We start from the raw sequence: 15,942 nt of genomic DNA, 5'->3' as shown, positions 1-15,942 counted from the left end.
CTCTCAATAATAATACCTTTCCGGTCACCTGCCAATGATTCTTGGAAAGTGGGCAGTGCTGGTGTGTGTGTGCTTTTGCTCAACAGGGTGTCTGATTAGCCTTTGGAGATCTGACTGGCTGGGCGAATCCTTTCTTGCTTCAGCAAAATCTGCTACCACAGCATGTAAGAACACAGGAAGAGCCCCGCTGGATCAGACCAGTGGTCCATCTAGCCCAGGATCCTCTCTCACACAGTGGCCAACCAGCTCCTCTGGAGGGCCAACAACAGAGCAGAGAGGCCAAGACCTAACCCTGATATTGCCTTCTAGCTCTGGGATTCAGAGGATCAGTGCCTCTGAATGAGGAGGTTCCCCTCAGTCACCACGGCTAGTAGCCATTGATAGACTAATCCTTGATTCTTTTAAAAGCTGTTTATTCCTGTGGCCATCACTACGTCCTCTGGCCAGAAATTTTTAATCACTCTCTGTGTAAACTAGTTTCTTGCTTACACTCACTGTAACCCAGTGAAGAGCCATAGAAAAGAGTCAATTAAGGGAGGACATGATACAGATTTATAAAATTATGTGTGGAGTGGAGAGAGTTGACAAAGGCCGATTTCACGCTACAGCTGTATCCTGGGATGTCTTCTGCAATAGATAATCTTGCATGTGTCCCTTATTATCTCTTGTCTTTTTAGGGCTGCCAATCCCCAGGTAGGGGCAGGGGATTCCCCCAGTTTGGAGGCCCTCCCCCCGCTTCAGGGTCATCAGAAAGTGTGTGTGTGGGGGGGGAAAATGTCTGCTGTGCACGTCATTATTCCCTATGGAGACCAATTCCCACAGGGTATAATGGAAAATTAATCTGTGGGTATCTAGGGCTCTAGAGGGGCTGTTTTTTGAGGTAGAGGCACCACATTGTCAGCATAGCATCTGGTGCCTCTCTTCAAAACACCTGCCAAGTTTCAAAAAGATTGGACCAGGGGGCCCAATTTTATGAGCCCCCAAAGAAGATGACCCTGTCCTTTATTATTCCAAATGGAGGGAAGCAGGGCTTTTTTTGAGCAGGAACACACAGGAACGCAGTTCCAGCTGGATTGGTGCCAGAGGGTGTGGCCTAATATGCAAACGAATTCCTGCTGGACTTTTTCTACAGAAAGGAAAGGTCCCCTGCGCAAGCACCAGTCGTTTCCGACTCTGAGGTGATGTTGCTTTCACAATGTAAGCCCTATGTAAAACAATGGTGACATGGGGGGGGTGTCCTAAAATGCAAATGAGTTCCTGCTGGGCCTTTTATTCCAAAAAAGCCCTGAAGGGAGGGCATTTAAAAGGAGCGTGGTCCCTTTAAATGTAATGGCCAGAACTCCCTTTGGAGTTCAACTGTGCTTGCCACACCTTTCTCCTGGCTCCACCCCCAATGTCTCCTGAGTCAGACTTGGCAACCCTGTCTTTTGTTGAAAACTTTTTCTCCCTCTGTCCAAAATATGAGAACTTGAGGGTATCTAGTTAAGCTGATGGGCAGCACGTTCAGGACTGACAAAAGGAAATACTACTTTTAAACAATATGTTCGTTTTAAAAGGCAAACAAAGCTTACTTTAAAGCGCTACTGCTAGAATTGTGCAAACCTTCACCCCTTGACATTGGTAGTTGGCTACGCCTCCTGCGGCAGCCATTTTGTAGCTTCACCTACCACTTTGTGTCAGAATTTCCCAGGTTCCCATGGTTTCGAAAAGGCTGGGCATTCCTGCTATAAATGCTAGATGAAATCCCTCTACAAATCACCCCCACCCCACCCCGCTCTACAGACACTGCCTCCAAATCTCCAAAGATTTCCCAGGCTGAGGTTGGCAACTCTATTTTTCAGAACAGTCCCAGAAATTCTGGTGTCCCTCATAAACTTACCAGGGCAGAAAAAGTTCCATGATAGGGCTGCCAATCTCCAGGAGTGGAAAGGGGATCCCCTGGATTGGAGGGCCCCTCCCCAATTCAGGGTAATCAGAAAGCTGGTGGGGGGAGGGAAATGTCTGCTGGGCACTCCCTTATTCCCTATGGAGACCGATTCCTATGGATCTGCTGGTATCTGAAGTTCAGGAGGGTTGTTTTTTTTGAGGTAGAAGCACCAAATTTGCAGCATAGCATCCAATGCCTCTCCTCAAAACACCCTCCAAGTTTCAAAAGGATTGGACCAAGGGGTCCAGTTCTATGAGCCCCAAAAGAAGGTGCCTCTATCCATTATTTCTAATGGAGGGAAGGCATTTAAAATGTGTGTGGTCCTTTTAAATGTGATGGCCAGAACTCCCTTTGGAATTTAATTGTGCTTTTCACAACCTTTCTTCTGGCTCCACCCCCAAAGTCCCCAGATATTTCTTGAATTGGACTTGGCAACGCCATTCCATGAGATTGCCAATCACTATCAATCATACCTTTCAATAGGTAAGTTTGAGTGAAGTTTGGGAAATTGTTTTCGGACTATGCTCAGCAAAAATATATTTATTTTGACTAGTTCAGGGGTGTCAAACGTCTAGCCCAAGGGCTGGTTCAGGCCCCCAGAAAGCTCCTATCAGGCCTGCGAGCGACTCACTGTCGTCTGCTTCCTTCTCCCTCTCTTCCTTCTGCATCACAGCTGGCTGACCAGCACATGAAGCAACATGTACAAATGCTCACAATGCCCAGCCGTTTCATGGGTCTTAGACTCAAAGCATTGACCCCACCCCAAGCTCTGCCTTCCCCAGGTTCTGCCCCCAGATCTCCAGGAATTTTCCTGGTAAACCTATATGCAGGTGACTGGGAACAGCTGAGTCTCCTGCAGGGGAGCTTCAGGGCAGAGTGGGGATTCGAACACAGATCTCCCCGGCCTTCCCCTGACACTCTAACCACTACACGACGCAGCTCCACAAGTGGACCACTGACCATTTGCCAACTCTTTGCACTGATGCAACGGACAGCTAATCCCTGAACAAGCCTGTAGCAACGAAACATTTAAGAAAGTTTATACATTTTAGAGCAGGGGTGGCCAAACTTGCTTAACATAAGAGCCGCATAGAATAAACGCCGGATGTTTGAGAGCTCCAAGACAGGAAGGAAGGAAGGAAGGAAGGAAGGAAGGAAGGAAGGAAGGAAGGAAGGAAGGAAGGAAGGAAGGAGTAGAAAGAAAGCAACTTTAACTTCAAATGCATTCTCCAACTGCTGACTGGTTTGGCTTGGGGAAGTGATTTAAAGAGAGAAATGCCTTCTCCAACCTAGTCAACCAGGTGGTAAGGGCATCAAAAGCCACAAAGTAGGTGTGAAAGAGCCACATGTGACTCCCAAGCAGTAGTTTAGTCACCCCCGTTTCAAAGTTTCTCCCGAATGCTGAATCTGCAAGGGCGGGGGGGGGGGGGGTGGACGGGTGGATCTGTTTTTGCTCAGATCTGGCGAGGAGGGGCGGAGCTCTAAGAAGAAAGGAGGAGCCTTTCCGGGGAATAAACGGAGAGGAAAAGGGTGTGCTCCCCCCCCCCTTGTGCAAAAGTTACTCCTCTCGTGCCCCGCCCCTTGTCCAGGATTCCCCTCCCCCCAGGGCCCCATCCCTCAGCCACGTCAGCCGGGAGCCCAGATCCAGCGCAAGGCGGTGGAGTGGGGGGGAAAGGGGGCTTCCCCCCCAAAGATCAGGATCTCTGCCCCCTACCCCCGTTTGCTCCAGCCAGGATGGTGCTACTTACTATGATAAGTCGCGTCCAAGACGGGCTCCTCTTAGCGGCGTCCATGCAAGAAACAGAGCAGGTAAGGAGGGGGGCGAGGACCCGGGCGGTCCAGCACTCGTCGCAGCCCCTCTCCCCTTACCGGATTTCCCTTCTTCCCCCTCCCGCGGAGACTTTTCCGGCTCTCTCAATCCCAATGCTTTCCTTCCTCCAGGCGCTCCGGCACCCTGCACAGTTCTGCGTTTTATTTTCTCAACGACAACCCTGCGATGCAGGCTGAGAGCCTAAAAGCATAGTAGACAATGAATTTGAACCTTGGTCTCCTAGCTGTAGTCCAGCTGCATAAACGTCACTGCCATACCGGCTCTCTTACCTGCAGCACCTTTTCTTGAACTGAGCTTTTAAGGATTGGGGGTGGTGGTGTAATTTTAAGTGGCTCTATTAGGTTTTGGTTTATGGATAATTTGGGGGGTTTTTTTGGAAAGTGAATATGTGAACAAACCAAGTTCAGTGTGAGACTAATGTCCTGGTTAATAATAGGGCTCCAAACCGCCTGGAGACAAAATGTCCTATCCTGTTACTGCAAGCACAATGGGCCGTTATTAAATTAACTTTTTCAATTTATACCCTGCCCTATCCCACAAGCGGGCTCAGGGTGGCTTATTTATAGTCAAGGGTCATTTCATAGAAAAAGAGGTTTTGGAGCTCACTAGCACACACCCCTGACATCACCTTAAAGTGTACTAAATTGTGCCACCTCAGCATCTACCTTAAAATGCTTTTTGAATTCTAATTGTCATACTAAAACCTGACTCCCAGTCCCATCATACTTATAAAATTACTTTCTCCTATGTGGCCACAGTGGCATGAGGAAGATTTCCATTGGTCTGCTTTATATGTTTGTGTTGTTTCCCCATTTTGGTGGGGAAAAATATTAGAAAGTTTGTCAGATCTTAGAGTTCAGCAGAATTCTCACAGGAGGGTTGAACAATGGTTCCCAGAAGCTGATATCAGGGGAGGGGGAGGGGAGAGAGGTAAGAAAGAGCACAATGAAATTTAGAGGTTCCAGGGTTCTGCTTCTGTGAGCTCCTGCCCAAAATGAGGCCTGTTCATAAGTTATGCCATGAAAAACTTGGCTGTCCATTTCCACACATTAAGCACCTGTGTTAAAGAGAAAGGTTATTTTTTGCCAGTCCTCTTGGCAACCCGAGTTAGTCAGGTGTGTTTTGTATCACAGCCAGTTTGGTGTAATGGTTACGTGTGTGGATTTTACCTGGGAGAACCAGGTTTGAGGCCCCACTCCTCCACTTGCACCTGCTGGAATGGCCTTGGGTCAGCCATAGCTCTAGCAGAGTTGTCCTTGAAAGAACAGCTTCTGTGAGAGCTCTCTCAGCCCCACCTACCTTACAAGGTGTGGGGGAAGAAGATAAAGGAGACTGTAAACCGCTCTGAGACTCTGACCGTTTTTGCACACAGCTTACCACGCGGTCACGTTCCTGTTCTCTCTGCAGCGTCTGTCGGATTTCCCATTATCTGCGCCGGAGTTACAGGAAGTGCTGCAGCTTTTGCGCAGCAAACGTAAACTGGGTTTTAGGGGTTTACGTTTGCTACGCAAAAGCCGCAGCACTTCCTGTAACTTCGGCGCAGATAATGGGAAATCCGACGGACACTGCGGAGAGAACAGGAATGTGACCCTGTAGTAAGCTGTGTGCGAAAACGGTCTCAGATTCAGAGAGAAGGCGGGGTATAAATCTGCCATCTTCTTCTTCATTCCCTCTGCAGAGGACCACGCGGAAAGGGGAGTTGCCAATCCATAGGCAGGTCTTCCAGGGTAGCCCATTTTGCCGTTGACCTGAGAGGTGAACATATGAAGCTGCCTTCTACTGAATCAGACCCTTGGTCCATCAAAGTCAGTATTGTCTTCTCAGACTGGCAGCGGCTCTCCAGGGTCTCAAGCTGAGGTTTTTCACACCATTTTGCCTGGACCCTTTTTTTTTTTTTTAAATTAGGTGGGAAAATTAGGTGGGAAGCTAATTTTCTTTCAAAGGCACACAGGGGCAGCTGTGGATAGTTTCCTTGCTTATCTGGCCTCGTAATGGCCTAGTGGCTAAGCTTGTGGGCAAGAATGCATTTTGGTTTTCAGCTGTGGTGACTCAGCAGAACCTCCATGTTCAGAAGCAGCCAGTCTTCCAGAACCAGTAGCCAGGAGGAGAGGGGAAACAGCAGGTGAGGACTGTCACCTTCGTGCCCTGCGTGTGGCCTTCCCAGAAGCCTCCAGGAGCACCATAATAATTTCAGGAGCATCCAGTGTAAAAAGAGTGGAGAACTTTGACTGGAAGCTAAGTGAGGATGGATTCTTGTCACCATTTTTGAGCCAGAACGCACAGAAATGCTGTTCCAGCTGACTTGGCATCAGGGGGTGTGGCCCAACATGCAGATGAGTTGTTGCTGGGCTTTTTCTACAACAAAGCCCTTTGCGAAACAATGGTGACATCAGGGAGTATGACTTAATATGCAAATGAGTTGCTGCTGGGCTTTTTCAACAAAAAAGCCCTGCTTGTCACCAGCTGGGCTGTAACTGCTAACAACTTGCAGGGAAAGTCGGCTAAGGCCAATGGCGCTGGGAGCGGAAAGTGCCATCAAGTTGCATCAGAATTCTGGTGACACTGCAGGCTTTTCAAGGCCAGAGACAGTCAAAAGTGGCTTGCCATCGGTTGCCTCTGCAGACACCTAAGCTCTTGTCAAGGGAATGAATGCAGGTTTCTCCTCTGACTTGATGCCTGTAGTCCCACTGGAACTACAAAATAGATATGGTGATGTTAACTACTGACTAGCATTTGTATACAGGGCCACTTTATTTCCTCCAAAGCATAGGTAAGCATCTGAGTTCTGTGGAGCTCCCTGACCAGTTGACACACGGCTGAAATCTCCTCTCTTCCACAGTCAAACCGGAACTTCCAGGAATATCACAACCAAGCCAAACAACTTTTCCGGAAACTTGGGGAACATTCACCTACACGATGCTCCCTAGAAGCCGGACCAATGACTTTCCAGTAAGTGGGGGGGGGCAGGAAGGTGGAGCCAGCTGCCCATTACATTCCAGCTGCCATAGCCACAAAGTCTGTGGTAGGGGGACATTGTGAGTCTAAAATGGCAGAACCTACATACAAATCTAATGATATATTAGAGTCAGTTTGGTGTAGTGGTTAAGTGTACGGACTCTTATTTTGGAGAACCGGGTTTGATTCCCCACTTCTCCACTTGCAGCTGCTGGAATGGCCTTGGGCCAGCCATAGGTCTCGTAGGAGTTGTCATTGAAAGGGCAGCTGCTATAAGAGCTCTCTCAGCCTTACCTACCTCACAGGGTGTCTTTTGTGGAGGGAGGGGGAAGGTAAAGGAGATTGTGACCGCTCTTAGGGTATAGGGCGGGATATAAATCCAATATCATCATCTATATTTAAACTTACGATTTTACATTATAATACTACTGTATAGCAGGGGTGGCCAACAGTATCTCTCCAGATGTTTTTTGCCTCCAACTCCCATCAGCCCCAGCCATTGGCCATGCTGGCTGGGGCTGATGGGAGTTGTAGGCAAAAAACATCTGGAGAGCTACCGTTGGCCACCCCTGCTGTTTAGCATTCTCCCACTATACAAGCTTGGTATTTCAAAATCTGGGACTATTTTATATTAGACAAGATCACTGATGAGCTAAACCATCGAGCTAATATGTCTCATTCAGTATTCCCTCTAAGCTGAGTTAGTGTGAGCTAGCTCACAATTTTTTAGCCTCCAGGTCACACCTTTTTGTCTTAGCTCAGGAAAAATGGCCCCAAAGCAAACTAATTTATGCAGTAGCTCATAATTTTAATGCCAGTAGCTCACAACTTTAATGTTAGTAGCTCACAAAATAGAATTTTTGCGCTCAAGACTCTACAGCTTAGAAGGAACATTGGTCTCATTATAGATCGTTATAACCCTAGAATACCTCTTAAGGGGATAAGGGTCTTGAGGTCTTTTCACCCAACCCTGTTTCCATTCTCTTCCCCAGGGCTTCTTTTGTAGCAGGAACTCCTTTGCATATTAGGCCATACACTCCTGATGTAGCCATTACTCCCAAGAGCTTACAGTAGGCCCTGTACTAAGAGCTCTGTAAGCTCTTGGATGATTGGCTACATCAGGGGTGTGTGGCCTAATATGCAAAACAGCTCCTTCTACAAGAAAATCCCTGCCTTCCCCATCCTTAGTCCAGGAGGCCCGGTTTCTCTTCCCCGTCCCCAAAGAGCCTGTGGTTAAGGCTGGCAATGGATTGTTCTGCATTTATCAGCTGATTATTTTTTTAAGCATATAACCAAAGCCTTAATATAAGCAAATGCTGAATTTATAATGATTCCCAAATGCTCTATATTGCTTGAAAGATTCTCTTTAACAGCCTGTTAACATACCCCAGTCCAAATTAAATTCCTTTCAGTATTGTAGGCTGCATCCAGGGTGGGTGGGTGTGGAAATTTGCGGCAGAAGGAAGGGTAGGAATGACATCCAGCCCCTTCATGTCTTACTCCTTCCCCTGTTTACTGTCACAACATAGATTTTTTGCTCACAGGACTCCACAGCAAAATTGAATTAGCATTTATACTTTTAAATGCTAATGCACTTTTGCCGTGATCCATGCTCCCTCTACGCTGTGGAGTCCTGTGAGCAAAAATCCTACTTGGTGAGCTACTGGCATTAAAGTTGTGAGCTCCTCCATAAATGAGGTTGTACTGGGAACATTTTTCCTCAGCTAAGACAAAAATGTGTGGGCCGGATTCTAAAAAACTCAGCTTAGAGGGAACACTGGTTATACTCCAGGTGGAGCCTGGGGATCCGTCCCCTGGAATTACAGGTCTTTCCCAACGACAGTTCCCCTGGAGAAAATGGACGCTTTGGAGGGTGAACCACAGTACTCCCTCTAAGCTGTGGAGTCCTGTGAGGAAAAATTCTACTTTGTGAACTACTGGCATGACAGTTGGGAGCTACTGCATAAGTTAGTTTGCTCTGGGGCCATTTCTCATGAGCTAAGACCAAAATGTGTGAGCCGGAGGCTAAAAACCTGTGAGCTAGCTCACACTAACTTGGCTTAGAGGGAACATTGGCTGTGATCTCTGATGTCTGTACCCATCCTTCCCTTCACTTTCTTTACTAATTTGCTCTGTAACTCTTACAGCACACTTTAGCAGGGGAAAGAGGAAAAAGCCTTTAAAGGGCTTGGGGGAGGGGTGCAGATCCAGGGAATTCACAAATACCTCCTCCCAGAGCCAGTTTGGTGTAGTGGTTAAGTGTGGAGACTCTTATCTGGGAGAACCGGGTTTGATTCCCTACTCCTCCACTTGCACCTGCTGGAATGGCCTTGGGCCAGCCATAGCTCTCATAGGAGTTGTCCTTGAAAGGGCAGCTGCTTTCAGAGCTCTCTCAGCCCCACCCACCTCACAGGGTGTCTGTTGTGGGGGGGAAGGTAAAGGAGAGTGACTGCCCTGAGACTCTGAGATTCAGCGTATAGGGCAGGATATAAATCCAATATAAATCCAATATCATCATCCCACCCCCAAATGACCCTGGTTCCATGCCCAGAAGATGGCAAAAAAGAAAAAACCCTTCAGGATCTCTGGCCAAACCGGCCTGGAGAAAAATTGCTGCCTGATCCCAAAGTGGAGGTCAGCATTTCCCTGGGCATGCAATAAAGGGTCCCAAGAACTAAGCACTGATGAACCCTTCCTGCCCTCCTCCTTATGATCTGCCTCGGTTCACAGGATCAGCATTGCTGTCCGAGGGCCATCGAGCCTCTGTTTAAAAACCTCCAAAGGAGGTGAGCCCACCACCTCCCGAGGAAGCCTGTTCCACTGAGGAACCGCCCTGTCAGGAAAATTCTTCCTGATGTTTAGCCAAAAACTCTTTTGATTCAATTTCAACCCCTTGGTTCTGTTCTGACCAGAAAACCACAGTTGTTCTTTTTTAAGGCTCAGCTTCTGCTCTAAGGTCTCTAAATGTCAAATCTCTAATTGGATGCATCTCGATTGTATTCCACATGCCAAAGCGCTATATGGCGGACAAATAGCCTGCAATTCCTGTCTTTTGAATTAGTGCAACCTGTTGCCAGACTTTTGGGTTTCATCCACAGGTCTTTGTCTAGCAGAACCAAAGCTCTCCTGGGCTATCAAAGGAAGAAATGACCGAGTGAATGGACCCAGTGCAAAACAGAGAGGGCAGAGCCGTCTGTCATGTCAAATATCTACTGGAGAGGGGGCCGGAGCTCTTGGGGGATGTTCCCTTTTCTGTGGACTGAGACTCCCCTCCCTTCTTGTTTCCCCCCTGCAGCTACTTGATCAGCCAAGGCGTTTGCTACTTGACGCTGTGCGAAGCCGGGCAGCCCAAGAAGCTGGCGTTCTCCTACTTGGAAGAGCTGCAAGCAGAGTTTTGGGAGCTGTATGGGAAGAAGGTGCCCTTTGTGTCGAGGCCTTATGCCTTCATTGAATTCGGTACGTGTCAAGATGGAGGACGATCAGGGGTGGGTCCAACTCTGGTTTCCCCACACCCTCTTGAGATCTTGTCCATCTTCTTTTGGGCAACGAAGATTCCTTAATTGTCAAGATCAGGGGTGTCAAACATACAGCCCGCGGGCCGGATCAGGCCCACAGAGGGCTCCAATCAGGCCCTCCAGCGACTGGCTGTCACCTGCTTCATTTTCCCATGCCTGCTTTTTTTGGTTGCCATTTTGTGTTTCTCCCCAGATAAACCAGAGTAGCAAAGCAGCCTTTCCCTCTCCCCCCTCCCTTTTTCCAAAGGGAGGAGGAGGGAGGAGCAGCCTCAGCCAATGAGGGAGGTTGGCTCTATAGCTCTGCTGGTTGATTAAGTTTGCCAGGTTCAATTAATCACCCTGCAGAGCTACTGAGACAAGCCTCTCTTCCTTCTAATGAATGGCTGAGGCTCCTTCCCTTCCTCATGCTCTAGGGAAGGAAAGAAAGAGCCAGAGCTTCCTTTGCCAATCCCCACCATCAGAGCTATAAAGAGTGCTTTTAAGACTAGCAACGTTTTAGTGAAGGCGTGAGGTTTTTGCCTTGCTACAGAGAGAGAGAGAGAGAGAGTTTTGTTGGGCTTGTAACTGGGTTTCCCTCCTCTTTTCCCCTGTGCTCATGCCCTCCAGTCTTTCTCAATAGGAAAGCACGTGAACTATTTAGAAGAGAAATATCAGCATTAGGCTGAGAGTCTGTTCCACCCCAGGTTTACCCAGCAAATTTTCCTTAATTTTTCTTTCACATTTTCCTGTGATTGGGGGGGCAGCCAGTTCCTCTAGAGGACTAACAAGAAAACATAGAGGCCGAGGCCTTCCTCTGATGTTGCCTCCTGGCTCTTGTACTGAGAAACTTACTGATTCTGCATCTTAGCTTCCTGGCTCTCTTCTTTGCAACGCCGCTCCCATCTTCTGACTGGGGCATAAGCACTCAGAGATCTATTCCGCCTTGTATCTGACAAAGGGAGCTTTTGCTCCCAAAAGCTAATATCCAGAAAAAAACTGTTGGTCTCCACGGTGCGAGGAGACTCAAAGCTAGCTCTTTTGCTTTGGGACAGTGACCCTACCCTTTCTTGACAAGCTGAAACCAAACACATTCTCTCCCCCCCAAAAGCAAGTGCCAATCTCAGTTTATGAGATGCCTCAAGAGAGCCAGCTTGGTGTAGTGGTTATGAGCGGGTGCTTCTAATCTGGAGAAGTGGGTTTGATTCCTCACTCCCCACACCTCCCCCCCCACATGCAGCTGCTGGTGTGACCTTGAGTCAGTCACAGTTGTCTCAGAGCTGTTCTCTCAAGAGCAGTCCTCTCAGCCCCACCTACTGCATGGGGTGTCTGTTGTGGGGAGAGAAAGAGAAGGAGATTGTAAGCCACTCTGAGGCTCCTTCAGGCACATTCTGCTCTTTCTCCTTTGTGATTTCAGGGAACATAGCTGCTACCATCTTAGGCTGATGCTTTGCTTGGAACCATGTTGCGACGGCCCCCCTGTTATGGCAGCCATGTTGTGGTGAGGCCTACTACCCTCCTTCAGAAGTGTTCACAGACTCGGTGGGATTGAGGACTCTTGTTGTGTCAGATTCTGCAGTGTCTTGGGACCTGCCCTGGTTACCACACATAATCATAGCCCTCTCATCCTTTCCAGACATAGTCCATCCTAGCTGCCATTTCCCATTCCTCAGTCAAATCTGTTGCCTAGTAACAGCTGGGCACACCACCCTCTCAAAAGGGAACGCCTTTCATGTGACAGCCACAGTTCAAGGCAAAATTAATTTCTCTGAAGCCCATTGGACTTAAGTCTGTGTTCGATTCTGGTCTTGTTTTACTAAGGCGAAGGATTATGGGAAAGTTGCTACGATTCTGAATTTGGGGTAGGTGTTTGTGGGTTTCCTGCAGGGGGTTGGACTAGATGGTCCCTTCCAACTCTATGATTCTTCTCAGCCAGTGGGCAGTGCAGTGACAAACAGCTGTAGCCTGACCTCACTAGGGTTGCCAGATCCCCACTGGCCACTGGAAGGGGACGGGAGGGTAGGGTTATCAAATCCAGGCTGGGAAACTCCTGGAGATTTGGGAATGGAGCCTAGTGAGGACAGGGACCTCAGTGGGGTACAGCGCCATTGAGTCCACCCTCTGAAGTAGCCATTTTCTCCAGGGGAGCTGATCTCTGTAGTCGGGAGATGAACTATGATTCCAGGGGATCCCCAAGTCCCACCTGGAGGTTGGCACCCCTAGACCTCACTGAAATAGCAGTGCGAGCAATATTGAATAGTAATAATCAGCAGAAACTTGCACCGCATGACGTATCAAGACAGCAGAATTTTGCAACATGCAAATTAACGCATATGGAGCATATTTGCACCTTTTCATTGTATTTTGTAAAACATGTCCCTTTTGTCTAGTTGTGGGAAAGAGCAGGAAGCTATGCCAAGCAGGAGACCTAGGGATTCTGAAATCTCATCTTTCAAGTCTATCATGGATTTGGGGACTAGAAACTTGCTTATGTGAAATTTTTAAGAATGGACTTTCTGAGAAACCACTGAATTTCATAAGCAGTTTATTTAAACAAAAACCAAAGATGGATTACAGCATTGCAGAATAATAGTCCACCTAAACTTTAGTTCAGAAACTAAGCCTGTTTTGACGCGCCACTCAACAATAAACATGGGTCTGCAACCAAGTAGGGTTCTGTAGCAGCTTATGGCAGGGCACTCTGAAAACATGTAGTATGTTGTATAAATAGGCCATGGTTTATGTTTTTAGGTGTACGTCTGTTAAAAAACTTAAGGGGTGCCCCTTAAAAAATGTCCCTTGATGTCCTCAGCGTGTTAGGAAAGGTGAAAGGTTTGGTAACTATCGTCAGGTATATTGATCTGTCCAGACTATGGATTGCAATGAACGGTAACCATGGAAACCCTTCTCTCTTAAGACACGTACATCCAGAAGCTGAAGAAGTCGTACCTGGACACCTGGTCAAAGCGCCACCTGAACAGCATCAACATGGAGCTGCAAGACGTGCAGAAGATCATGGTCACTAACATTGAAGAGGTCCTCCAGAGGGGAGAGGCCTTGTCAGGTATTGAGGGAGCTCTTGAGGACGCAGACCGATAACGTGAATGGAGGGAGCGCCGGAAAGGGTGGGGGAGGCGTGAGCTTCAAAGTGGGGAGAGAAGGCAAGGCCTGGGCCCTTCCTTCCCCTCCCCCTCAGGATTATATTTCTTCCTCTGAAAACCGTGAAGAGGCTGAAACCCTGAAAGTTCAAGTTGCTCCCTTTCCCTACAAGTCTCAACAGTCCAGTTTTGGGCATCACGTAGGGTTGCCAGCCTCTGGGTGGGACCTGGAGTTACAACTGATTTTCAGACTAGTAACATCCAGTTCCCCTGCAGGGAATGGCAGCTTCAGAGGGTGGACCACAGAGCAGGGCTTTTTTCATAGCAGGAACTCGTTTGCATATTAGGCCACACACCCCTCATGCAGCCAATCCTCCAAGAGCTTACAGGGCTCTTTTTTCAAGGCCTACTGTAAACTCCAGGAGGATTGGCTGCATCGTGTGTGTGGCCTAATATGCAAAGGAGTTCCTGCTACAAAAAAAGCCCTGCTGTGGAGCCCAGGAAGATGGAAGTTCTAGAGTGAAACCCACACCCTATCTCTGCTGACATCCCTGCCTTCCGTAGGCCCCACTCCAAATCTCCAGGAATTTCCCAAGCCAGAGTTGGCAACCCCAGCACTTAGTGCCTGATGCCACGTCACTCCACGATTCATAGAACAGACCAATCTGTTAAAGATTTCCTATATCTAGTGGTTTACAATAGGGAATTTCCAGAGTGAGGGACATCTCGGGATGGGGCGGGAATGTGCAATTCTCTTTTGGAGGACAGAGTTAGTCCCTCCTTGTCTCTCTGGCTTCCAGCTCTGGATTCCAAGGCCAGCAGCCTGTCGACTCTCTCCAAGAAATACCGCCACGACGCCAAACTTCTCAACAGCCGCTCAGCGTACGCCAAAGCCGCCGCCACCAGCCTGGTTTTTGTGGTGATAATGCTTTACATACGCTTCTGGTGGCTGGTTTGACGGCTCCTCGCTCTCCCCGAAATCTCTTCGGGCTCACCTTCTAGGGGGGTCGTGAAGAAAAAAGGGGGCTTTCTCCCTCCTGTCTTGTTCAAGGCCAAACCAGGGCCTGCTGCTGGAGAAACAGGAACTTCCAAAGGATCCTGGGCTGTTCCTCTTGTTACAAAGGGATGTTTTTTTCTTAAATCGACATGGCACCTTTCGCCACTTGGTGGCTGAAACTGGAACGACTGTTGTTAGAAAATGCAGTACTATGGCTATTTATAAATGTTAACAGCTATGATTTTGCTTTTAGAGTATAAAAGGTATCTTATGCTTTCCTCTGCCAACTGTAAAATGGGCAGAGGGAGTTTAGTGTAGGAAAGAAGGGAAGCACATTTCCTGATAAATAGCAGGCTTGACATTCAACTGGTAACACTCCTGTTCTTTTAGTCCCATGTCCAAACAAGTTGCATCTGTTGAACTTCTGCCTGCCTTACAGCTGCCGCGAGCACTGACAAAAATAGTAAAGCAACCCCAGGTTTGTCTGGGGGATGCAGCTGTTATAGCGGGCCTGATTAAGCTGTGTAGGCTGGACTTCTCAGGTCTTTTGATCAATCTGTGTTCGTTGCCTGCTTTACAACTGCGAGAAACAAGTGGAGCGGCATCCGTTGAAGATCTGCCTGCCATGCAGGAATTTGACATGCCTTTCATCCCTGCCTAACAAATGGCCGCATTAAAAGACATTAAAATGGTGGGTTGATGTTTACCGTAGAAGTGGATACTTTTGCAATAAATTTTATTTTTCAGGAAGCTGCCTCCTGGTGGATGACTGGGCATGAAAAAAAACACCCCATTTTCTAAAGAAAATAATAAAGTTTTTTTATTTAATAGTTTTTATGTTCAGCCAATGTAAAAGGTGCAAGGACGGCAAAAAAAACCCACCTTATTTGTAAGGAAAGGTTATAGATGGATGAGATGTTTCAGTATCGGGGAGGAAAATACTAAGGTAGATTGGGAGGTGTAAGAAAGCAGAGAGAGGAAAACCTTCCTCTTCCAACAATTCCAAAACAGGGGTAGCAACCTTAAAAGGCGAACCAAATTTGTGGCAGGGTGTGATCTTTTGGGAGCTCACTTCTTCAGACACGGCCAGAATGCGAGTCTCTGCAGAACTGAGCAGTGACTCACAAAAGCTCCTCCCCTGCCACAAGTTTTGTTAGTCTCTAAGGTGCTCCTGGACTTTTGGCTCTTTACTGCTGTTACAGACAGACTAATATGGCTACCTGTCTTGATCTACCTCCAAGGAAAAACATTGACTCCTCTCTGCGCAAACACAAAATATAACAAGTATCTGTGTTTACTAGCAAATACAAATGGTAGTGTTTTCAGTGACATACACTAATCAGATCATACAATAAAATATCCATCCACAGCACACACTATTATTACTGTTCTTTCTGGGATCAGTGTCCAAAATAATTATATATAATAATGAAAGTCCGACAACTGGAGAACGAGTCCAAATTTTTGGGTCCGGTAGCCCTTCTTCCAGGGGCCATCTTCTCAAATAACGAAGAAGATGAAGAAGATGATATTGGATTTATATCCCGCCCTCCACTCCGAAGAGTCTCAGAGCGGCTCACAATCTCCTTTCCCTTCCTCCCCCACAACAGACACCCTGTGAGGTGGGTGGGGCTGGAGAGGGC

General features: G+C 47.8%; 1 protein-coding gene across 1 annotated transcript; it reads left to right on the top strand.

Annotated features, from left to right (window-relative positions):
- Window positions 1–3,402: 3,402 nt before the first annotated feature.
- Window positions 3,403–15,049, top strand: LOC132572160 (vesicle-trafficking protein SEC22b-like). Its single transcript, XM_060238960.1, has 5 exons — window positions 3,403–3,736; window positions 6,598–6,707; window positions 10,009–10,169; window positions 13,122–13,268; window positions 14,103–15,049. Exons 1-5 carry the CDS (start codon window positions 3,662–3,664, stop codon window positions 14,258–14,260), a joined length of 651 nt encoding a protein of 216 aa, XP_060094943.1. The 5' UTR covers window positions 3,403–3,661; the 3' UTR covers window positions 14,261–15,049.
- Window positions 15,050–15,942: the final 893 nt, after the last annotated feature.

The sequence above is a fragment of the Heteronotia binoei genome, chromosome 5, assembly GCF_032191835.1.
Source record: "Heteronotia binoei isolate CCM8104 ecotype False Entrance Well chromosome 5, APGP_CSIRO_Hbin_v1, whole genome shotgun sequence".
Lineage (NCBI taxonomy): Eukaryota > Metazoa > Chordata > Lepidosauria > Squamata > Gekkonidae > Heteronotia > Heteronotia binoei.
This window is presented reverse-complemented; position numbering and strand designations above follow the sequence as displayed.

Coding starts and splice junctions, on each gene's coding strand:
- LOC132572160 (XM_060238960.1), top strand. CDS start 3,662: ATGGTGCTACTTACTATGATAAGTCGCGTCCAAGACGGGCTCCTCTTA. Junction 3,737..6,597: donor CCATGCAAGAAACAGAGCAG/GTAAGGAGGGGG, acceptor TCTCTTCCACAG/TCAAACCGGAACTTCCAGGA. Junction 13,269..14,102: donor GAGGGGAGAGGCCTTGTCAG/GTATTGAGGGAG, acceptor TCTGGCTTCCAG/CTCTGGATTCCAAGGCCAGC.